Source organism: Panulirus ornatus, chromosome 43 (assembly GCF_036320965.1).
Source record: "Panulirus ornatus isolate Po-2019 chromosome 43, ASM3632096v1, whole genome shotgun sequence".
Lineage (NCBI taxonomy): Eukaryota > Metazoa > Arthropoda > Malacostraca > Decapoda > Palinuridae > Panulirus > Panulirus ornatus.
In genome coordinates, this window is record NC_092266.1 from 15,896,531 (window position 1) to 15,921,164 (window position 24,634).

Sequence of the window (24,634 nt, forward strand, 5' to 3'; positions counted from 1 at the left end):
CCACACATGCCTCTTTGTAAATGCTAGCCTCTTCCTGAGTCGACATAATGTAATGCTTTCTGGGAATCTGAATAAGAAAGGATTTCGGTTAGTATGTACAGCATTATCAGTAAATATTTGATAAATGTTTTTATTTTTTGTAATATAGTATATGGAGTGATTATTTTGAAGGTTTGTTGAATGTGTTTGATAATAGAGTGGCAGATATAGGGTGTTTTGGTTGAGGTGGTGTGTAAAGTGAGAGGGTTAGGGAAAATGATTTGGTGAACAGAGGAGATAGTAAAAGCTTTGCGGAAGATGAAAGCCGGCAAGGCAGCGGGTTTGGATGGTATTTCATTGGAATTTATTAAAAAAGGGGGTGACTGTATTGTTGACTGGTTGGTGAGTATGTTTAATGTGTGTATGACTCATGGTGAGGACTGGCGGAATGCTTGCATAGTGCCAGTGTACAAAGGCATAGGGGATAAGAGTGCTCAAATTACAGAGGTATATGCTTGTTGAGTATTCGTGGGAAATTATATGGAAGGGTATTGATTGAGAGGGTAAAGGCATGTACAGAGCATCAGATTGGGGAAGAGCAGTATGGTTTCAAAAGTGGTAGAGGATGTGTGGATCAGGTGTTTGCTTTGAAGAATGTATGTGAGAAATACTTAGAAAAGCAAATGGATTTGTATGTAGCATTTATGGATCTGGAGAAGGCATAAGATAGAGTGATAGAGATGCTCTGTGGAAGGTATTAAGAATATATGGTGTGGGAGGTAAGTTGTTAAAAGCAGTGAAATGGCATGTGTACATGTAGGAAGAGAAGAAAGTGATTGGTTCTCAGTAAATGTTGGTTTGCGGCAGGGGTGCGTGATTTCTCCATGGTTGTTTAATTTGTTTATGGATGGGGTTGTTAGGGAGGTGAATGCAAGAGTTTTGGAAAGAGGGGCAAGTATGCAGTCTGTTGTGGATAAGAGAGCCTGGGAAGTGAGTCAGTTGTTGTTCGCTGATGATACAGCGCTGGTGGCTGTTTCGGGTGAGAAACTACAGAAGCTGGTGACTGAGTTTGGGAAAGTGTGTGAAAGAAGAAAGCTGAGAGTAAATGTGAATAAGAGCAAGGTTATTAGGTAGAGTAGGGTTGAGGGACAAGTCAACTGGGAGGTGAGTTTGAATGGAGAAAAACTGGAAGAAGTGAAGTGTTTTAGATATCTGGGAGTGGATTTGGCAGCGGATGGAACCATGGAAGCCGAAGTGAATCATAGGGTGGGGGAGGGGGCGAAAGTTCTGGGAGCCTTGAAAAATGTATGGAAGTCTAGAACATTATCTTGGAAAGCAAAAATGGGTATGTTTGAAGGAATAGTGGTTCCAACTATGTTATATGGTTGCGAAACATGGGTTATAGATAGAGTTGTGCGGAGGAGGGTGGATGTGCTGGAAATGAGATGTTTAAGGACAATATGTGGTGTGAGATGGTTTGATCGAGTAAGAAATGAAAGGGTAAGAGAGATATGTGGTAATAAAAAGAGTGTGGTTGAGAGACCAGAAGAGGGTGTTTTGAAGTGGTTTGGTCACATGGAGAGAATGAGTGAGGAAAGATTGACAAAGAGGATGTATGTGTGAGAGGTGGAGGGAACTAGAAGTGGGAGACCAAATTGGTGGAAAGTTGTTGTGAAAAAGATTTTGAGTGATCGGGGCCTGAACATGCAGGAGGGTGAAAGGCGTGCAAGGAATAGAGTGAATTGGGATGATGTGGTATACCGTGGTTGATGTGCTTTCAATGGATTAAACCAGGGCATGTGAAGCATCTGGGGTAAACCATGGAAAGTTCTGTGGGGCCTGGATGTGGAAAGGGAGCTGTGGTTTCGGTGCATTATACCTGACAGCTAGAGACTGAGTATGAACGAATGTGACCTTTGATGTCTTTCCTAGCGCTACCTCGCACACATGCGGGGGGAGGGGTTGTTATTTCATGTGTGGGGGGGGTGGCGACAGGAATGAATAAGGGCAGACAGTATGAATTATGTACATGTGTATATATGTATATGTCTGTGTGTGTATATATATGTATACGTTGCGATGTATAGGTATATATATGTGCGTGTGTGGACGTGTATGTATATACATGTGTGTGTGGGTGGGTTGGGCTATTCTATCATCTGTTTCCATGCGCTACCTCGCTAACGCGGGAGACAGCGACATAGTATTTTTTTTTTTTATTATACTTTGTCGCTGTCTCCCGCGTTTGCGAGGTAGCGCAAGGAAACAGACGAAAGAAATGGCCCAACCCCCCCCCCCCATACACATGCATATACATACGTCCACACACGCAAATATACATACCTACACAGCTTTCCATGGTTTACCCCAGACGCTTCACATGCCTTGATTCAATCCACTGACAGCACGTCAACCCCGGTATACCACATCGCTCCAATTCACTCTATTCCTTGCCCTCCTTTCACCCTCCTGCATGTTCAGGCCCCGATCACACAAAATCTTTTTCACTCCATCTTTCCACCTCCAATTTGGTCTCCCTCTTCTCCTCGTTCCCTCCACCTCCGACACATATATCCTCTTGGTCAATCTTTCCTCACTCATTCTCTCCATGTGCCCAAACCACTTCAAAACGCCCTCTTCTGCTCTCTCAACCACGCTCTTTTTATTTCCACACATCTCTCTTACCCTTACGTTACTCACTCGATCAAACCACCTCACACCACACATTGTCCTCAAACATCTCATTTCCAGCACATCCATCCTCCTGCGCACAACTCTATCCATAGCCCACGCCTCGCAACCATACAACATTGTTGGAACCACTATTCCTTCAAACATACCCATTTTTGCTTTCCGAGATAATGTTCTCGACTTCCACACATTCTTCAAGGCCCCCAGAATTTTCGCCCCCTCCCCCACATTATGATCCACTTCCGCTTCCATGGTTCCATCCGCTGCCAGATCCACTCCCAGATATCTAAAACATTTCACTTCCTCCAGTTTTTCTCCATTCAAACTCACCTCCCAATTGACTTGACCCTCAACCCTACTGTACCTAATAACCTTGCTCTTATTCACATTTACTCTTAACTTTCTTCTTCCACACACTTTACCAAACTCAGTCACCAGCTTCTGCAGTTTCTCACATGAATCAGCCACCAGCGCTGTATCATCAGCGAACAACAACTGACTCACTTCCCAAGCTCTCTCATCCCCAACAGACTTCATACTTGCCCCTCTTTCCAAAACTCTTGCATTTACCTCCCTAACAACCCCATCCATAAACAAATTAAACAACCATGGAGACTTCACACACCCCTGCCGCAAACCTACATTCACTGAGAACCAATCACTTTCCTCTCTTCCTACACGTACACATGCCTTACATCCTCGATAAAAACTTTTCACTGCTTCTAACAACTTTCCTCCCACACCATATATTCTTAATACCTTCCACAGAGCATCTCTATCAACTCTATCATATGCCTTCTCCAGATCCATAAATGCTACATACAAATCCATTTGCTTTTCTAAGTATTTCTCACATACATTCTTCAAAGCAAACACCTGATCCACACATCCTCTACCACTTCTGAAACCACACTGCTCTTCCCCAATCTGATGCTCTGTACATGCCTTCACCCTCTCTATCAATACCCTCTTATATAATTTACCAGGAATACTCAACAAACTTATACCTCTGTAATTTGAGCACTCACTCTTATCCCCTTTGCCTTTGTACAATGGCACTATGCACGCATTCCGCCAATCCTCAGGCACCTCACCATGAGTCATACATACATTAAATAACCTTACCAACCAGTCAACAATACAGTCACCCCCTTTTTTAATAAATTCCACTGCAATACCATCCAAACCTGCTGCCTTGCCGGCTTTCATCTTCCGCAAAGCTTTCACTACCTCTTCTCTGTTTACCAAATCATTTTCCCTAACCCTCTCACTTTGCACACCACCTCGACCAAAACACCCTATATCTGCCACTCTATCATCAAACACATTCAACAAACCTTCAAAATACTCACTCCATCTCCTCCTCACATCACCACTACTTGTTTTCACCTCCCCATTTGCCCCCTTCACTGAAGTTCCCATTTGCTCCCTTGTCTTACGCACTTTATTTACCTCCTTCCAGAACATCTTTTTATTCTCCCTAAAATTTAATGATACTCTCTCACCCCAACTCTCATTTGCCCTTTTTTTCACCTCTTGCACCTTTCTCTTAACCTCCTGCCTCTTTCTTTTATACATCTCCCACTCAATTGCATTTTTTCCCTGCAAAAATCGTCCAAATGCCTCTCTCTTCTCTTTCACTAATACTCTTACTTCTTCATCCCACCACTCACTACCCTTTCTAATCAACCCACCTCCCACTCTTCTCATGCCACAAGCATCTTTTGCGCAATCCATCACTGATTCCCTAAATACATCCCATTCCTCCCCCACTCCCCTTACTTCCATTGTTCTCACCTTTTTCCATTCTGTACTCAGTCTCTCCTGGTACTTCCTCACACAGGTCTCCTTCCCAAGCTCACTTACTCTCACCACCCTCTTCACTCCAACATTCACTCTTCTTTTCTGAAAACCCATACAAATCTTCACCTTAGCCTCCACAAGATAATGATCAGACATCCCTCCAGTTGCACCTCTCAGCACATTAACATCCAAAAGTCTCTCTTTCGCACGCCTGTCAATTAACACGTAATCCAATAACGCTCTCTGGCCATCTCTCCTACTTACATAAGTATACTTATGTATATCTCGCATTTTAAACCAGGTATTCCCAATCATCAGTCCTTTTTCAGCACATAAATCTACAAGCTCTTCACCATTTCCATTTACAACACTGAACACCCCATGTATACCAATTATTCCCTCAACTGCCACATTACTCACCTTTGCATTCAAATCACCCATCACTATAACCCGGTCTCGTGCATCAAAACCACTAACACACTCATTCAGCTGCTCCCAAAACACTTGCCTCTCATGATCTTTCTTATGCCCAGGTGCATATGCACCAATAATCACCCACCTCTCTCCATCAACTTTCAGTTTTACCCATATCAATCGAGAATTTACTTTCTTACATTCTATCACATACTCCCACAACTCCTGTTTCAGGAGTATTGCTACTCCTTCCCTTGCTCTTGTCCTCTCACTAACCCCTGACTTTACTCCCCAGACATTCCCAAACCACTCTTCCCCTTTACCCTTGAGCTTCGTTTCACTCAGAGCCAAAACATAGTATAATAAGAAATAAAAAATATAAGTATATTATAAACAGATACCACAATTTGTGGTCCATACTTCTATCTTTTTTGTTTCATATGGGTTTGGTGTTTCCTGGATGAGTGAAGAAGTGTTAAGAACAGATGATTGAACCTTAAGAGGAAAGAATTTATGCCTGGCCCCTTCCTCCACATCATTAAAATCTGTTAGATTCCTGAATTCCCACATTACTTGGTTCTCAAGGAGTATGGATTTTTGATACTGTACTTGTTCCAATAAAAAGATTGTGTGACATTTTATTTTTAGAATATTGTAGCAGAAGTGTATATGATACTGAACATAGCAAGGATTATTCTCATTAATTTGATGATGACTTTAAGTATCAACTTGATCTGTAGATAAAATAAATAAATCTGCTAACAACCTAAGAAGGGAAATTTTGCAATATAGAAAGCATTAGAGAATTCCCATAGGTGCAGTAATACAAGTAAATAGGGGCTTGGGTGAGCAGGGACTATCTGTATTCCTCTTTCTGTGTACTCACTTTGGTTTATTTCAGTTTGCATGTTCTTTCTTCACATGCAGATAGTTGGCAACTGCTTTGGTAACTGCTTCACTTATGTTATTATCCAAACATTTGTGGCCTGATTTTTCAGAAGTTGTATTGTATATTGTTTTTGTGGTTCATAACCGTAAGAGATATAAGTATAGTTGGTAACCCAAATGTCCATAGGTGATTTTGAATGTATAATTGTGCTCTGTGTCTTTGAATCAGCATTAGATGAAAGTAGATTTTAAGCTTAGTGTGATGTAGGTAGGATTTTTAAAAGTACACTAAACCATAAACCAGAACTAATTGTAAATATGGTAAAGAATTTTGAATCAGTGGAAGAAAGGAGACAGCAATGATAAATTTCATCCATATAGCATCTGTGTACTACTCTCTTAGCTTTGATGGGTGGGTGACATTGGTATGGTAATCAGCTGCCTCACCTCTCACTGTGCCTTTACAAAATTTTTACAAAAATGTAACTAGTTTGTATTTGAAGAAGAAAAGAAAATTCCCTTTCTTCTCATGAAGTTACTTTTGTTATTTTTATTCTGGTTTCATAGTAAAAAGCTCATTTTTGATATACTCTTTTATGTCTGTCTTTCTTTGTAAGTAGAATTGTGCAAGAACCACTTTACATAAAAAAATGTTGTGCTTGTTTATATACTTATATAAGTGGAGTGTTTAGCTTTACAGAATATTTTAAAAAAAGATCAAATCAGTTTCTTTTATATGAGGTCCAGTTTACCTTTTGAAGATCATAGTTCTGTTTGTTGGCCTATCACATTCTTGTACTTTACATATCCTCCAAAGATTCACTGTTTTTCTATCTTTCTTATTGATTAACTCTATATTCTCTCTGCTTTCCCATCTCACCTTCATCTTTGATGATTTTTTCTACAGCAGTTTTCATTCATTCCAAACAATTCATGTTTTTGTTGAATAAAGAATTGTTTACCGTGGCTCTTTTACTTTTCAGCTCTGGAGCAGTTACTTGAATCTGGCCGTAGGATTCCTAACTCAACCATGCTTGCAGTTAGAACGCTTCTCACAGCAAAAGCGTCACAAGGTCTTAGAACGCTATAATGACATGAGAGTACTCATGGGATTCCAGATTCTATCAATGTGGCGTGAATTAGGTAAGTGCCATCACAAACTTTTGTGACCTCGTGTCTTTCGTGAACAAATACCACTCATACATGTAGTTACTGATGTTTGCTAACTATCCCTAGCAAAGGGAAGTATACTTTCACAAAGAGAGTAGTTACTAGACTAAGTAATAGAATGCTGAAGCTGGTATGGTGATATGGTGATCGCTCAGTATCATTTTCACTCCATCCTTCCCCCTCCATTTTGGTGTCCTGCTTCTCCTTCTTCCCTCCAACTCTGACACATATATCCTCTTTGTCAATCTTTCCTCACTCATTCTCTCCATGTGTCCAGACCAGTTCAACACACCCTTTTCTGCTCTCTCAACCACACTCTTTTTGTTACCACACATTTCTCTTACCCTTTCATTACTTATTTGATCAAACCACCTCGCACCACATATTGTCCACGAACATTTCATATCCAACACATCCACCCTTTGCGCAACCCTATTTATAGCCCATGCTTCTCAACCACATAACAGGGTTGAAACCACTATTCCTTCAAACATACCCATTTTGCTCTCCGGAATAATGTTCTCGCTTTCCACACATTCTTCAACACTCCCAGAACCTTTGCTTCCTCCCCTACCTTGTGACTCACTTCCACTTCCATGATTCCATCCGCTGCTAATTCCACTCCCAGATATCTAAAACACTTCACTTTCTTCAGTTTTTCTCCATCAAAATTACCTCCCAATTAACTTGTCCCTCAACCTTGCTTTTATTCACATTTACACTCAACTTTCTTCTTTCACACACTTTACCAAACTCACTCACCAACCTCTGCATTTTTTCACCCGAATCAGCCACCAGTGCTGTATTGTCAGCGAACAACAACTGACTCAATTCCCAAGCCCTCTCATCGAGATCAGACTGCATACTTGCCCCTCTCTCAAAAACTCTTGCATTCACTTCCCTAACCATCCCATCCATAAACAAATTAAACAACCATGGAGACATCATGCACCCCTGCCGCAGATCGACATTCACTGGGAACCAATCATTTTCCTCTCTTCCTACTCGCACACGTCTTACACTCTTGGTAAAAACTTTTTACTGCTTCTAGCAACTTACTGTTATTAATTCCTTACCAGAAGTTTTTAGATAACTTGTTATTTAAAAGAATAAAATCAAGTAGATTATTACACTGATTATCATTCTGGTAACTTTTCTTAACTTTAGAAACAAACTAGAATCTACATAATGAGATTAAAGCAAATCTCTCATGCAATGATATCTCTTATTTTTTACTCTTTTGATTAGGACATCCTCAACATTGTACCTTTTATTTTATATAATTGTACAGAGTATTTCTTCATATGCTGAGTTGGCTTTTTTTTCTTTTAATTAAACACCCAACTTGATTTTGTTTTCAGATGAACATCGCCTGCATTTCATCCCTGGTATGGTAGGTCCATTCTTAGAAGTAACTCTAGTGCCCGAGCCAGAGCTTCGGAAGGCTACTCTCCCTATCTTCTTCGATATGATGCAGGCAGAGCAACAAGCCAGGGGTAGCTTTAAGCAGGTATAGATCAAATCTTATTGTAGTACATTTGGACATATTATTTATTTCATGATATTTGTTAGAGGTATTGCTTATCATACAGTAGCAGTATAGGTTAATGCAAGACAAAGTAGATAATTTTGGATGTGTTGTTACTATCACGGTGCATATTGTCATTTATATCCCCTGTTCTTTTTCTACAAACTCAGGAAGTTGCGGTCTTAGTGATTTTCTTCATGTGACCTTAAATCTTACATAATTCTTGTAAGGTATTAAGAATATATGGTGTGGGAGGCAAGTTGTTAGAAGCAGTGAAAAGTTTTTATTGAGGATGTAAGGCATGTGTACATGTAGGAAGAGAGGAAAGTGATTGGTTCTCAGTGAATGTAGGTTTGTGGCAGGGGTGTGTGATGTCTCCATGGTTGTTTAATATGTTTATGGATGGGGTTGTTAGGGAGGTGAATGCAAGAGTTTTGGAAAGAGGGGCAAGTATAAAGTCTGTTGGGGATGAGAGAGCTTGGGAAGTGAGTCAGTTGTTGTTCGCTGATGATACAGCGCTGGTGGCTGATTCATGTGAGAAACTGCAGAAGCTGGTGACTGAGTTTGGTAAAGTGTGTGAAAGAAGAAAGTTAAGAGTAAATGTGAATAAGAGCAAGGTTATTAGGTACAGTAGGTTTGAGGGTCAAGTCAATTGGGAGGTGAGTTTGAATGGAGAAAAACTGGAGGAAGTGAAGTGTTTTAGATATCTGGGAGTGGATCTGGCAGCGGATGGAACCATGGAAGCAGAAGTGGATCATAGGGTGGGGGAGGGGGCGAAAATTCTGGGAGCCTTGAAGAATGTGTGGAAGTCGAGAACATTATCTCGGAAAGCAAAAATGGGTATGTTTGAAGGAATAGTGGTTCCAACAATGTTGTATGGTTGCGAGGCGTGGGCTATGGATAGAGTTGTGTGCAGGAGGATGGATGTGCTGGAAATGAGATGTTTGAGGACAATGTGTGGTGTGAGGTGGTTTGATCGAGTAAGTAACGTAAGGGTAAGAGAGATGTGTGGAAATAAAAAGAGCGTGGTTGAGAGAGCAGAAGAGGGTGTTTTGAAATGGTTTGGGCACATGGAGAGAATGAGTGAGGAAAGATTGACCAAGAGGATATATGTGTCGGAGGTGGAGGGAACGAGGAGAAGAGGGAGACCAAATTGGAGGTGGAAAGATGGAGTGAAAAAGATTTTGTGTGATCGGGGCCTGAACATGCAGGAGGGTGAAAGGAGGGCAAGGAATAGAGTGAATTGGAGCGATGTGGTATACCGGGGTTGATGTGCTGTCAGTGGATTGAATCAGGGCATGTGAAGCGTCTGGGGTAAACCATGCGTGTGTGGACGTATGTATATACATGTGTATGGGGGTGGGTTGGGCCATTTCTTTCGTCTGTTTCCTTGCGCTACCTCGCAAACGCGGGAGACAGTGACAAAGCAAAAAAAAAAAAAAAAAAAAAAAATTCTTGTACCATCACAAGATTGTGTTTCATTCTTACTGTATAAGAAGGCTTCCTTTGGATTTTTAAACTTATGGAATACACCTGTAATTCACAGGAGAATGATACAGGTACACCACTGATTTTCCGGCACTCGTGGTTCCAAAGCCTTGCCGAATTAACCATTTCGCCAGACAAACTGTGGTCACATAATGATAATTCATCAACACGCCTCAAACCCACTAATTATACATCTCCCATGTGTCTAAAGTATGCCTTGGTCTACTAGGAATTTAAATTAAACAAATATTAAATGTAAATTAAATAAATAAATGAAATACATTATACACCTGCTCAGGACTGAGGTGCTCGTAAGCTATGAGTTTCGCAGATTTGTCCACATACTCAGCAGCTCCTTCGTGGTTTGCAGACTGCTTTTCTCCGCACGCTTTGTTCATGGAAATTCCATGACACTTCTTGAATCCTTGAATTCATTCTTCACTATAGTCATGCTCATGTTGTAATTTAAGTTCTTTATGGAGCAACTTAGCCTGGTCCATTATCATGCTGCCTGACAAGACCACTCCATCCCTCCGATGTTATCGAAATCATTCCATCATCACTTGATTGTGCTCAGTACTCTTACCATCTTTCATAGTTTTTCTAATCATCATTTGCTTCTTGGAATTGCTGTCTGCTTAGAATTTCAATATTTTCTGCCTTTGCTTCTGTATATCGTAAACATTTGATGAACCAATACTGTAGATGTCACACAGCTTACTCACCGAAACACCATGGTCCATTTTTTCAACAGTTCTACTTTATCTTGGATCGATATGGACTGGTGTTTATGTTCGACAACATGACTTACTCTCTCATATGTCTTAAAAGCCATAGCTAGGGTTGAATTTAAGCAAAATAAGCTGGGAATCTAACAGAACTGCAGTATCACCACCAGCAGGTGCAGTGTAAAGAATGTAAATAAGTGTGCCCTACACACAATGCCATCTGTGGCCGCCCAGTACACTAGTCTGGTGGACACGATAATTTCAAGTTCCCTCACATAATTTTGTGTGGACTAAAGGAGGTGCCAAACCATCAGTTGCTGGAAAATTGGTGGCATACCTGAAGTAAAGATTGGTGAAGAGTGAACAGGAAAAATTTAGACATTAAGTGGAGGGAAGGATGGAATGAAAGAAGCTTTTAAGTTTCAGGACATAAATAAGGAGAGTGGTGTTAAGCGTGCAAGATCCATTTGTGGAGCTGCATTTTTATGGACAAACTTTAAGCTTGATTAAATTTATTATCAGAAGATTGTGTGTTTGATTTTGTACATAGGGTAAACATTTCATTCCATTATACTTCCCAAGCATTCCCCACGTGTCATAGTAGGTGACTAAAGGGGATGGGAGAGGGGGTACTAGAAACCTTCCCCTCCTTGTATTTTAACTTTCTAAAAGTGGAAACTGAGGAAGAAGTCATGCAGGGAGTGCTCATCCTCCTTAAAGGCTCAGATTGGGGTGTCTAAATCTGTGTGGATGTAAACAAGATGAGAAAAGAAGGAGAGATAGGTAGCATGTTTGAGTAAAGAAACCTGGATGTTTTGGCTTTAAGTGAAACGAAGCTCAAGGGTAAAGGGGAAGAGTGGTTTGCAAATGTCTTGGGAGTAAAATCAGGGGTTGATGAGAGGACAAGAGCAAAGAAAGGAGTAGCACTATTCCTGAAGCAGGAGTTGTGGGAGTATATGATAGAGTATAAGAGAGTATACTTTAGATTGATATGGGTAAAACTGAAAATGGATGGATAGAGATGGGTGATTATTGGTGCCTATGCACCTAGTAACGAGAAGAAAGATCATGAGAGGCAAGTGTTTTGGGAGCAGCTGAGTGAGTGTGTTAGCAGCTTTGATGCACAAGAATGAGGTATAGTGATAGGTGAACTGAATGCAAAGGTGAGTAATGTGGCAGTTGAGGGCATAATTGGTGTACGTGGGGTGTTCAGTGCTGTAAATGGAAATGGTGAAGAGTTTGTAGATTTGTGTGCTGAAAAGGGACTGGTGATTGGGAATACCTGGTTTAAAAAGAGATATACATAAGTATACGAATGTAAGTAGGAGAGATGACCAGAGAACGTAATTGGATTATGTGTTTCTTGATAAGTACATGAAAGAGAGACTTTTGGATGTTAATGTGCTGAGAGGTGCAACTGGAGGGATGTCTGATCATTATCTTGTGGAGGTGAAGGTGAAGATTTGTAGAGGTTTTCAGGAAAGAAGAGAGAATATTGGAGTGAAGAGAGTGGTGAGAGTAAGTGAGCTTGGGAAGGAGACTTGTGTGAGGAAGTACCAAGAGAGATTGAGTGCAGAATGGAAAATGGTGAGGGCAAATGACGTAAGGGGAGTGGGGGAGTAATGGGATGTATTTAGGGAAGCAATGATGGCTTGTGCAAAAGATGCCTATGGCATGAGAAAGGTGGGAGGTGGGCAGATTAGAAAGGGTAGTGAGTGGTGGGATGAAGAAGGAAGATTATCAGTGAAAGAGAAGAGAGAGGCATTTGGACGAATTTTGCAGGGAAGTAATGCGAATGCCTGGGAGATGTATAAAAGAAAGAGGCAGGGAGTCAAGAGAAAGGTGCAAAAGAGGTGAAAAAGGGGGCAAATGAGAGTTGGAGTATGAGAGAGTATCGTTAAACTTTAGGGAGGATAAAAAGATGTTTTGGAAGGAGGTAAATAATGTGCATAAGACAAGAGTACAAATCGGAACATCGGTGAAGGGAGCTAATGGGGAGGTAATGATAAGTAGTGGTGAAGTGAGAAGGAGATGGAGTGAGTATTTTGAAGGTTTGTTGAATGTGTTTGATGACAGAGTGGCAGATATAGGGTGTTTTGGTCTAGGTGGTGTGCGAAGTGAGAGGCTTAGGGAGAATCATTTGGTAAACAGAGAAGAGGCAGTAAAAGCTTTACAGAAGATGAAAGCCTGCAAGGCGGTGGGTTTGGATGGTATTGCAGTGGAATTTATTAAGAAAGGGGGTGACTGTGTTGTTGACTGGTTGGTAAGGATATTCAGTGTATGTATGGTTCATGGTGAAGTGCCTGAGGATTGGCAGAATGTATGCATAGTGCCATTGTACAAAGGCAAAAGGGATAAAGGTGAGTGTTTGGATTGCAGAGGTATGGGTTTGTTGAGTATTCCTGGGATGTTGAATGGTAGGGTATTGATTGAGAGGGTGAAGGCTTGTATAGAGCATCAGATTGGGGAAGAGCAGTGTGGTTTTAGAAGTGGTAGAGGATGTGTGGATCAGATGTTTGCTTTGAAGAATGTATGTGAGAAATACTTAGAAAAGTAGATGGATTTGTATGTAGCATTCATGAATCTGGAGAAGGCATATGATAAGAGTTGATAGAGATGCTCTGTGGAAGGTATTAAGAATATATGGTGTGGGAGGGAAGGTGCTAGAAGCAGTGAAAAGCTTTTATCAAGGATTTAAGGCATGTGTTCAAGTGGGAATAGGGGAAAGTGATTGGTTCCCAGTGAATGTTGGTTTGCGGCAGGGGTGCATAATGTCTCCATGGTTGTTTAATATCTTTATGGATGGGGCTGTTAGGGAAGTGAATGCAAGAGTTTTGGAGGGAGGGGCAAGTATTCTGTCCGTTTTGGATGAGAGGGCTTGGGAAATGAGCCATTTGTTGTTCACTGATGATACAGCAGTGGTGGCTGATTCGGGTGAGAAACTGCATCAGCTGGTGACTGAGTTTGGTAAAGTGTGTGAAAGAAGAAAGCTGAGAGTAAATGTGAATAGAGCAAGGTAATATTATTAGATACAGTAGGGTTGAGGGACAAATTAATTGGGAGGAAAGTTTGAATGGAGAAAAACTGGAGGAAGTGAAGTGTTTTAAATATCTTGGAGTGGAATCAGCAGCAGATGGAATCATGGAAGCTGAAGTACGGTGGGGAGGGGGCGAAGGTTCTGGGAGCATTGAAGAATGTGTGGTAGGTAAGAACATTATATCGGAGAGCAAAAATGGGTATGTATGAAGAAATAGTGGTTCTAACAATGTTGTATGGTTTCGAGGTATGGCTATATATAAGGTTGTGCGAAGGAAGGTGGATGTGTAGGAAACTAGATGTTTGAGTACAATATGTGGTGTGAGGTGGTTTGATCGAGTAAGTAATGAAAGGGCAAGAGAGATGTGTGGTAATAAAAAGAGTGAGGTTCAGAGAGCAGAAGAGGGTGTATTGAAATGGTTTGATCACATGGAGAGAATGAGTGAGGAAAGATTGACAAAGAGGATATATGTGTCAGAGGTGGAGGGAACGAGAAGTTAGAGACCAAATTGGAGGTGGAAGGATGGAGTGAAAAAGATTTTAAGCATTCAGGACCTGAACATACAGGAGGGTCAAAGGTGTGCAAGGAATAGAGTGAATTGGGATGATGTGGTATACCAGGGTCGACTTGCTGTCAGTGGATTGAACCAGGGCATGTGAAGCGTCTGGAGTAAAACATGGAAAGCTTTTTGGGGCCTGGATGTGGAAAGGGAGCTGTGGTTTCAGTGCATTGCACATGACAGCTAGAAACTGACCGTGAACGAATGTGGCTTTTGTTTTTCCTGATGCTACCTCGCGCAAGCATGGAGGGAGTGGGTGCCATTTCATGTGTGGTGGGGTGGCGATGAGAATGGATAAAGGTAGCAAGTATGAATATGTACATGTGTGTATATGTATTACCCCTGGGGATAGGGGATTAAGAATACTTCCCACGTATTCTCTGCGTGTCGTAGAAGGCGACTAAAAGGGGAGGGAGTGGGGGGCTGGAAATCCTCCCCTCTCGTTTTTTTTTTAATTTTCCAAAAGAAGGAACAGAGGGGGGCCAGGTGAGGATATTCCACAAAGGCCCAGTCCTCTGTTCTTAACACTACTTCGCTAACGCGGGAAATGGCGAATAGTTAAAAAGAAAAGAAAGAAAGTGTATATGTATATGTCTGTGTATGTATTTGTATGTGTACATTGAAATGTATAGGTATGTATATGTGCATGTGTGGGCATGTATGTATATACATGTGTATGTGGGTGGGTTGGGCCATTCCTTTGTCTGTTTCCTTGCACTACCTCGCTAACGTGGGAGACCGATAAAGTATAATAAGATAGAATGAATATGAATGATTTTATTATTATTATTATTATTATTATTATTATTATTATTATTATTATTATCATTAATGTTATTATTATTATTATTATTATTATTATTATTATTATCATTATTATTATTATTATTATTATTATTATTATTATTATATATATATTTATATTTTGCTTTGTCGCTGTATCCCGCATTAGCGAGGTAGCACAAGGAAACAGACAAAAGAATGGCCCAACCCACCCACATACACATGTATATACATACATGACCACACACGCAAATATACATACCTATACATCTCAACGTATACATTTATATACACACACAGACATGTACATATATACACATGAACATAATTCATTCCCATTTTTAGAAAGTTAAAATACAAGGAGCGGAAATTCCACTGCAATACCATCCAAATCTGCTGCCTTGCCGGCTTTCATCTTCCGCAAAGCTTTTACTACCTCTTCTCTGTTTACCAAATCATTTTCCCTAACCCTCTCACTTTGCACACCACCTCGACCAAAACACCCTATATCTGCCACTCTATCATCAAACACATTCAACAAACCTTCAAAATACTCACTCCATCTCCTTCTCACATCACCACTACTTGTTATCACCTCCCCATTTGCGCCCTTCACTGAAGTTCCCATTTGCTCCCTTGTCTTATGCACTTTATTTACCTCCTTCCAGAACATCTTTTTATTCTCCCTAAAATTTAATGATACTCTCTCACCCCAACTCTCATTTGCCCTTTTTTTCACCTCTTGCACCTTTCTCTTGACCTCCTGTCTCTTTCTTTTATACATCTCCCACTCAATTGCATTTTTTCCCTGCAAAAATCATCCAAATGCCTCTCTCTTCTCTTTCACTAATACTCTTACTTCTTCATCCCACCACTCACTACCCTTTCTAATCAACCCATCTCCCACTCTTCTCATGCCACAAGCATGCACAAGAATGAGTGTGTTAGTGGTTTTGATGCACGAGACCGGGTTATAGTGATGGGTGATTTGAATGCAAAGGTGAGTAATGTGGCAGTTGAGGGAATAATTGGTATACATGGGGTGTTCAGTGTTGTAACTGGAAATGGTGAAGAGCTTGTAGATTTATGTGCTGAAAAAGGACTGATGATTGGGAATACCTGGTTTAAAATGCGAGATATACATAAGTATACTTATGTAAGTAGGAGAGATGGCCAGAGAGCGTTATTGGATTACGTGTTAATTGACAGGCGTGCGAAAGAGAGACTTTTGGATGTTAATGTGCTGAGAGGTGCAACTGGAGGGATGTCTGATCATTATCTTGTGGAGGCTAAGGTGAAGATTTGTATGGGTTTTCAGAAAAGAAGAGTGAATGTTGGGGTGAAGAGGGTGGTGAGAGTAAGTGAGCTTGGGAAGGAGACTTGTGTGAGGAAGTACCAGGAGAGACTGAGTACAGAATGGAAAAAGGTGAGAACAATGGAAGTAAGGGGAGTGGGGGAGGAATGGGATGTATTTAGGGAATCAGTGATGGATTGTGCAAAAGATATATATATATTTTTTTTTTTTTTTTTATACTAATCGCCATTTCCAGCATTAGCGAGGTAGCGTTAAGAACAGAGGATGAGGACTGGGCCTTTGAGGGAATATCCTCACCTGGCCCCTTTCTCTGTTTCTTCTTTTGGAAAAAAAAAAAAATGAGGGGAGGATTTCCAGCCTCCCGCTCCCTTCCCTTTTAGTCGCCTTCTACAACACGCAGGGAATACGTGGGAAGTATTCTTTCTCCCCTATCCCCAGGGATAATATATATATATATATGCATATACATATATATATATATATATATATATATATATATATATATATATATATATATATATATATATATATATATATATATATATATTATATATATATATGTAGGTTTGCGGCAGGGGTGTGTGATGTCTCTATGGTTGTTTAATTTGTTTATGGATGGGGTTGTTAGGGAGGTAAATGCAAGAGTTTTGGAAAGAGGGGCAAGTATGAAGTCTGTTGGGGATGAGAGAGCTTGGGAAGTGAGTCAGTTGTTGTTCGCTGATGATACAGCGCTGGTGGCTGATTCATGTGAGAAACTGCAGAAGCTGGTGACTGAGTTTGGTAAAGTGTGTGGAAGAAGAAAGTTAAGAGTAAATATGAATAAGAGCAAGGTTATTAGGTACAGTAGGGTTGCGGGTCAGTCAATATATATATATATATATATATATATATATATATATATATATATATATATATATATATATATTTATTTATTATTTATTTTGCTTTGTCGATGTCTCCCGCGTTTGCGAGGTAGCGCAAGGAAGCAGACGAAAGAAATGGCCCAACCCACCCCCATACACAATGTATATACATACACGTCCACACACGCAAATATACATACCTATACATCTCAATGTGCACATATATATACACATACAGACACATACATACATACCCATGCACACAGTTCACACTGTCTGCCTTTATTCATTCCCATCGCCACCTCGCCACACATGGAATACCATCCCCCTCCCCCCTCATGTGTGCGAGGTAGCACTAGGAAAAGACAACAAAGGCCCCATTCGTTCACACTCAGTCTCTAGCTGTCATGCAATAATGCCCGAAACCACAGCTCCCTTTCCACATCCAGGCCCCACACAACTTTCCATGGTTTACTCCAGACGCTTCACATGCCCTGATTCAATCCAATGACAGCACGTCAATCCCGGTATACCACATCGATCCAATTCACTCTATTCCTTGCCCTCCTTTCACCCTCCTGCATGTTCAGGCCCCGATCACACAAAATCTTTTTCACTCCATCTTTCCACCTCCAGTTTGGTCTCCCACTTCTCCTCGTTCCCTCCACCTCCGACACATATATCCTCTTGGTCAATCTTTCCTCACTCATTCTCTCCATGTGCCCAAACCATTTCAAAACACCCTCTTCTGCTCTCTGAACCATGCTCTTTTTATTTCCACACATTATTATTATTATTTTTTTTCTTATTTTTTTTTTTTTGCTTTGTCGCTGTCTCCCGTGTTAGCGAGGTAACGCAAGGAAACAGACGAAAGAATGGCCCAACCCACCCACATACACATGTATATACATACATGTCCACCCATGCACAATATACATACCTATACATCTCAATGTACACATATACACACTGACATATACATATATACACATGTACATAATTCATACTGTCTGCCTTTATTTGTTCCCATCGCCACCTCGCCACACATGGAATAACAACCCCTTCCCCCCTCATGTGTGCGAGGTAGTGTTAGGAAAAATGCCAAAGGCCCCATTCGTTCACACTCAGTCTCTAGCTGTCATGTAATAATGCACCGAAACCACAGCTCCCTTTCCACATCCAGGCCCCACACACTTTGCATGGTTTACCCCAGACGCTTCACATGCCCTGGTTCAATCCATTGACAGCACGTCGACCCCGGTATACCACATCGTTCCAATTCACTCTATTCCTTGCACGCCTTTCACCCTCCTGCATGTTCAGGCCCCGATCACTCAAAATCTTTTTCACTCCATCTTTCCACCTCCAATTTGGTCTCCCACTTCTCCTCATTCCCTCCACCTCTGACACATATATCCTCTTGGCCAATCTTTCCCCACTCATTCTCTCCATGTGACCAAACCATTTCAAAACACCCTCTTCTGCTCTCTCAACCACACTCTTTTTATTTCCACACATCTCTGTCACCCTTACATTACTTACTCAATCAAACCACCTCACACCACATATTGTCCTCAAACATCTCATTTCCAGCACATCCACCCTCCTGCGCACAACTATATCCATTGCCCACGCCTCGCAACCATACAACATTGTTGGACCACTATTTGTTGGAACCACTATTCCTTCAAACATACCCATTTTTGCTTTCCGAAATAATGTTCTCGACTTCCAAACATTCTTCAAGGCTCCCAGGATTTTCGCCCCCTCCCCCACCCTATGATTCACTTCCGCTTCCATGGTTCCATCCGCTGCCAGATCCACTCCCAGATATCTAAAACACTTCACTTCCTCCAGCTTTTCTCCATTCAAACTTACCTCCCAATTGACTTGACCCTCAACCCTACTGTACCTAATAACCTTGCTCTTATTCACATTTACTCTTAACTTTCTTCTGTCACACACTTTACCAAACTCAGTCACCAGCTTCTGCAGTTTCTCACTTGAATCAGCCACCAGCGCTGTATCATCAGCGAACAACAACTGACTCACTTCCCAAGCTCTCTCATCCCTAACAGGCTGCATACTTGCCCCTCTTTCCAAAACTCTTGCATTCACCTCCCTAACAACCCCATCCATAAACAAATTAAACAACGATGGAGACATCACACACCCCTGCCGCAAACTTACATTCACTGAGAACCAATCACTTTCCTCTCTTCCTACACGTACACATGCCTTACATCCTCGATAAAAACTTTTCACTGCTTCTAACAACTTGTCTCCCACACCATATATTCTTAATACCTTCCACAGAGCATCTCTATCAACTCTATCATATGCCTTCTCCAGATCCATAAATGCTACATACAAATCCATTTGTTTTTCTAAGTATTTCTCGCATAAATTCTTCAAAGTAAACACCTGATCCACACATCCTCTACCACTTCTGAAACCACACTGCTCTTCCCCAATCTGATGCTCTGTACATGCCTTCACCCTCTCAATCAATACCCTCCCATATAATTTACCAGGAATACTCAACAAACTTATACCTCTGTAATTTGAGCACTCACTCTTATCCCCTTTGCCTTTGTACAATGGCATTATGCAAGCATTCCGCCAATCCTCAGGCACCTCACCATGAATCATACATACATTAAATAACCTTACCAACCAGTCAACAATACAGTCACCCCCTTTTTTTAATAGATTCCACTGCAATACCATCCAAACCTGCTGCTCTGTGGAAGGTATTAAGAATATATGGTGTGGGAGGCAAGTTGTTAGAAGCAGTGAAAAGTTTTTATCGAGGATGTAAGGCATGTGTACGTGTAGGAAGAGAGGAAAGTGATTAGTTCTCAGTGAATGTAGGTTTGCGGCAGGGATGTGTGATGTCTCCATGGTTGTTTAATTTGTTTATGGATTGGGTTGTTAGGGAGGTGAATGCAAGTGTTTTGGAAAGGGGCAAGTATGAAGTCTGTTATGGATGAGAGAGCTTTGAAGTGAGTCAGTTGTTGGTTGCTGATGATACAGCGCTGGTGGCTGATTCATGTGAGAAACTGCAGAAGCTGGTGACTGAGTTTGGTAAAGTGTGTGAAAGAAGAAAGTTAAGAGTAAATGTGAATAAGAGCAAGGTTATTAGGTACTGTAGGGTTGAGGGTCAAGTCAATTGGGAGGTAAGTTTGAATAGAGAAAAACTGGAGGAAGTAAAGTGTTTTAGATATCTCTAGGAGTGGATCTGGCAGTGGATGGAACCATGGAAGCGGAAGTGAATCATAGGGTGGGGGAGGGGGCGAAAATCCTGGGAGCCTTGAAGAATGTGTGGAAGTCGAGAACATTATCTCGGAAAGCAAAAATGGGTATGTTTGAAGGAATAGTGGCTCCAAAAATGTTGTATGGTTGCGAGGCGTGGGCTATGGATAGAGTTGTGCGCAGGAAGGTGGATGTGCTGGAAATGAGATGTTTGAGGACAATGTGAATAATATGAATAAGAGCAAGGTTATTAGGTACTGTAGGGTTGAGGGTCAAGTCAATTGGGAGGTAAGTTTGAATAGAGAAAAACTGGAGGAAGTAAAGTGTTTTAGATATCTCTAGGAGTGTATCTGGCAGTGGATGGAACCATGGAAGCGGAAGTGAATCATAGGGTGGGGGAGGGGGCGAAAATCCTGGGAGCCTTGAAGAATGTGTGGAAGTCGAGAACATTATCTCGGAAAGCAAAAATGGGTATGTTTGAAGGAATAGTGGCTCAAAAAATGTTGTATGGTTGCGAGGCGTGGGCTATGGATAGAGTTGTGCGCAGGAAGGTGGATGTGCTGGAAATGAGATGTTTGAGGACAATGTGTGGTGTGAGGTGGTTTGATCGAGTAAGTAATGTAAGGGTAAGAGAGGTGTGGAAATAAAAAGAGCGTGGTTGAGAGAGCAGAAGAGGGTGTTTTGAAATGGTTTGGGCACATGGAGAGAATGAGTGAGGAAAGATTGACCAAGAGGATATATGTGTCGGAGGTGGAGGGAACGAGGAGAAGTGGGAGACCAAATTGGAGGTGGAAAGATGGAGTGAAAAAGATTTTGAGTGATCGGGGCCTGAACATGCAGGAGGGTGAAAGGCGTGCAAGGAATAGAGTGAATTGGATCGATGTGGTGTACTGGAGTTGACGTGCAGTCAGTGGATTGAATCATGGCATGTGAAGCATCTGGGGTAAACCATGGAAAGTTGTGTGGGGCCTGGATGTGGAAAGAGAGCTGTGGTTTCAGGCATTATTGCATGACAGCTGGAGACTGAGTGTGAACGAATGGGGCCTTTGTTGTCTTTTCCTAGTGCTACCTCGCACACATGAGGGGGGAGGGGGATGGTATTCCATGTGTGGCGAGGTGGTGATGGGAATGAATAAAGGCAGACAGTGTGAATTGTGTGCATGGGTATATATGTATGTGTCTGTGTGTATATATATATGTGTACATTGAGATGTATAGGTATGTATATTTGTGTGTGTGGACGTGTATGTATATACATGTGTATTGGGGGTGGGTTGGGCCATTTCTTTTGTCTGTTTCCATGCGCTACCTTGCAAACGCGGGAGAGAGCGACAAAGCAAAATAATTATTATTATTATTATTATTATTATTATTATTATTATTATTATTATTATTATTATTATATTTTAGAATACTGAATATCTTCATACCTTATTATCACATTATTCTGACACACCTAGTTAGAGGACATTGAAGAACATAGCTTTGATTTCATTAGAATTGTGTGGGTCTAGAAATTCAGCTTTGATAAAGTTCATGAACCATGTTCATATGTAAGTGTCCTTTTAGTTTACTGGAAAATCTTCATTTGGCATTTAACCAACTGGAATGCTTTAGTATTCAAAATTTCTAATATTTCCCAGCAGAGGTGCATATTGTAGTAACTGTTATCCATGCCATACGATTTTGTCTGCCATGTTTTGTCTTAGTCATGATGCTTTTTGAATGATTTTTGCTGAATTAGATTGAGAAAAGCCTGTTGCTTAGCAGAAGTCTCTACCATAACTTGAAATAGCAAGACATGAATGCTCCAGACAGAAATAGTTACAAGATGTACCAGTTTCAAGTCCAGCACTAATTGATTGTGTTCAATTTTCTCCTTTTGCTTTTGTTAAAAATATTATTAATGTAGTAGTCACATTAGAACAGTAATGTGGTGTCAAAAATTTTTCCTGTAAGATACTGAATGGAAGTGTTCATGTAACCAACATATTCTGATTTCCAGCACTGCTTAGGTCTGGTGATGCTTAATGATAAAGCTTTTCCTTTCATTAACTAATCTACACTGAGCACAAAATATATACTCATGTTTAAGAATTACTCCTTCACGACACTATAGATGAACCACCTCCATTGTATCAGTCAGCTTTATATGGAGTAAGTATTTTACAATTGAAGTAGTTGATAAAAGAAAGTGAAGGCAAGTGATGAGGCATTTAATTTTTTTTATGGTGCAACTAAATATACAAGTGGATGGTTCTTCCTTCACCCTCCTTTGTGAACAAGTCTTGAAAGTTTACACTGTTGTGTATTTAGTGTATTTAGTTGTTGTGTATTTAGTTCTATGAAGATGAAGACCTAGTTTTTGGTTTTATTATGAAAGGTTTTCTTAAATTCCTAAATCAATGAGCACTTCAAAAGGCATTACATACATAGTTGCAAAGCTTTGTAGGATTTTGCTTGATAATTTCCACATTAGGATTGAATTAAGTGGCATCAACATAGGCTGGACCATAGACCACATTCCATCCTCCTTGAAAGAGCCCAGACCAAGAGGTCAGTGAGATATGCTTATGTAACTAGTTAAGGTTAACATTATTTAATGTTTTAGCTATCATGTTCTACTGTACCTCTGTAACTAGTATTTTACATTTTGCAGGTTGAGACTGAGTTGATAGATAAACTTGACATATTGGTGAGTGAAAATAAAGGAGACGATGAGTACCGACAGCTCTTTAATACGATGTAAGTGCTGCTGCTTCTTTTTTTTTTAGTTCTTTTACATGTATACATATGAATAAACAGACACATGCATGAAGACAAACATTTATACAACCTTGATGTATAGTGCTCCACCTCAACCAATGACTTACCTATGAAACTCCATACGGAGTTTTTATTGAACTGGCCAAACACCCTTACACAATTAATGTTGCATCATTCCTTCAGTTAAGTTGCACCACTAGTTACAAGACCTCGCTTTGTTGCCCAGTAGTGAAGTCCACAGTCTCAATCGTGTGGATGTAAACAACATGAGAAGAAAGGAGAGATAGGTAGTATGTTTGAGGAAAGAAACCTGGATGTTCTGGCCTGAGTGAAATGGAGCTCAAGGGTAAAGGGGAAGAATGGTTTGGAAAAGTCTTGGGAGTAAAGTCAGGGATTGATGAGAGGACAAGAGCTAAGGAGGAATAGCACTACTCCTGAAACAGGAGTTGTGGGAGTGTGTGATAGTGTGTAAGGAAGTGAATTCTAGATTGATGTGGGTAAAACTGAAAGTGGATAGAGAGAGATGGATGATTATTGGTACTTATGCACCTGGTCATGAGAAGAAAGATTATGAGAGGCAAGTGTTTTGGGAGCAGCTGAGTGAGTGTGTCAGCAGTTTTGGTGCACAAGACCAGGCTTTAGTGATGGGTGATTTAAATGCAAAGGTGAGTAATGTGGCAGTTGAGAGTATAATTGGTGTACATGGGGTATTCACTGTTGTGAATGGAAATGGTGATGAGCTTGTGGATTTGTGTGCTGAAAAAAGGCTGGTGATTGGGAATACCTGGTTTAAAAAAGACAGATATACTCAAGTATATGTATGTAAGTAGGAGAGATGGTCGAAGGGCATTATTAGATTACGTGTTTATTGATAGGTGTGTAGAAGAGAGACTTTTGGATGATAATATGCTGAGAGGGGCAGCTAGAGGGATGTCTGATCACTATCTTGTGGAGGCAAAGGATGAAGATTGTAAATCTTTTTCCAAAAAGAAGAGAAAATGTTGGGGAGAAGAGACTGGTGAGAGTAAGTGAGCTTGGAAAGGAGATTTGTGTGAGGAAGTACCAAGAGAGATTGAGTGTAGAGTGGCAAAAGATGAGAGCAATTGACATGAGGGGAGTGGGTGAGGAATGGGATGTATTTAGAGAAGCATTGATGGCATGTGCAAGAGGTGCATGTGGCATGAGAATGGTGAAATATGGGCAGATTAGAATGATTAGTGAGTGGTGGGTGGCAGATTAGTGAGTGGTGGGATGAAGAAATAGATTTGTTAATGAAAGAGAAAAGAGAGGCATTTGGATGATACTTGCAAGGAAGGAGTGCAAATGACTGGGAGATGTATAAGAGAAAGTAGGAGGAGGTCAAGAGA

The 24,634-nt window shown here is 40.9% G+C and overlaps 1 protein-coding gene across 3 annotated transcripts in view; it reads left to right on the forward strand.

Moving 5' to 3' along the window:
• Positions 1-24,634, forward strand: part of spg (dedicator of cytokinesis spg) — a 392,951-nt gene that overhangs the window by 215,383 nt on the left and 152,934 nt on the right. For all 3 annotated transcript variants that reach the window (XM_071687033.1, XM_071687034.1, XM_071687035.1), the window contains 3 exons: positions 6,759-6,918; positions 8,307-8,455; positions 23,161-23,246. In XM_071687033.1, the coding sequence (XP_071543134.1) occupies positions 6,759-6,918; positions 8,307-8,455; positions 23,161-23,246 (395 nt within the window). The remainder of the gene's footprint in view (positions 1-6,758; positions 6,919-8,306; positions 8,456-23,160; positions 23,247-24,634) is intronic.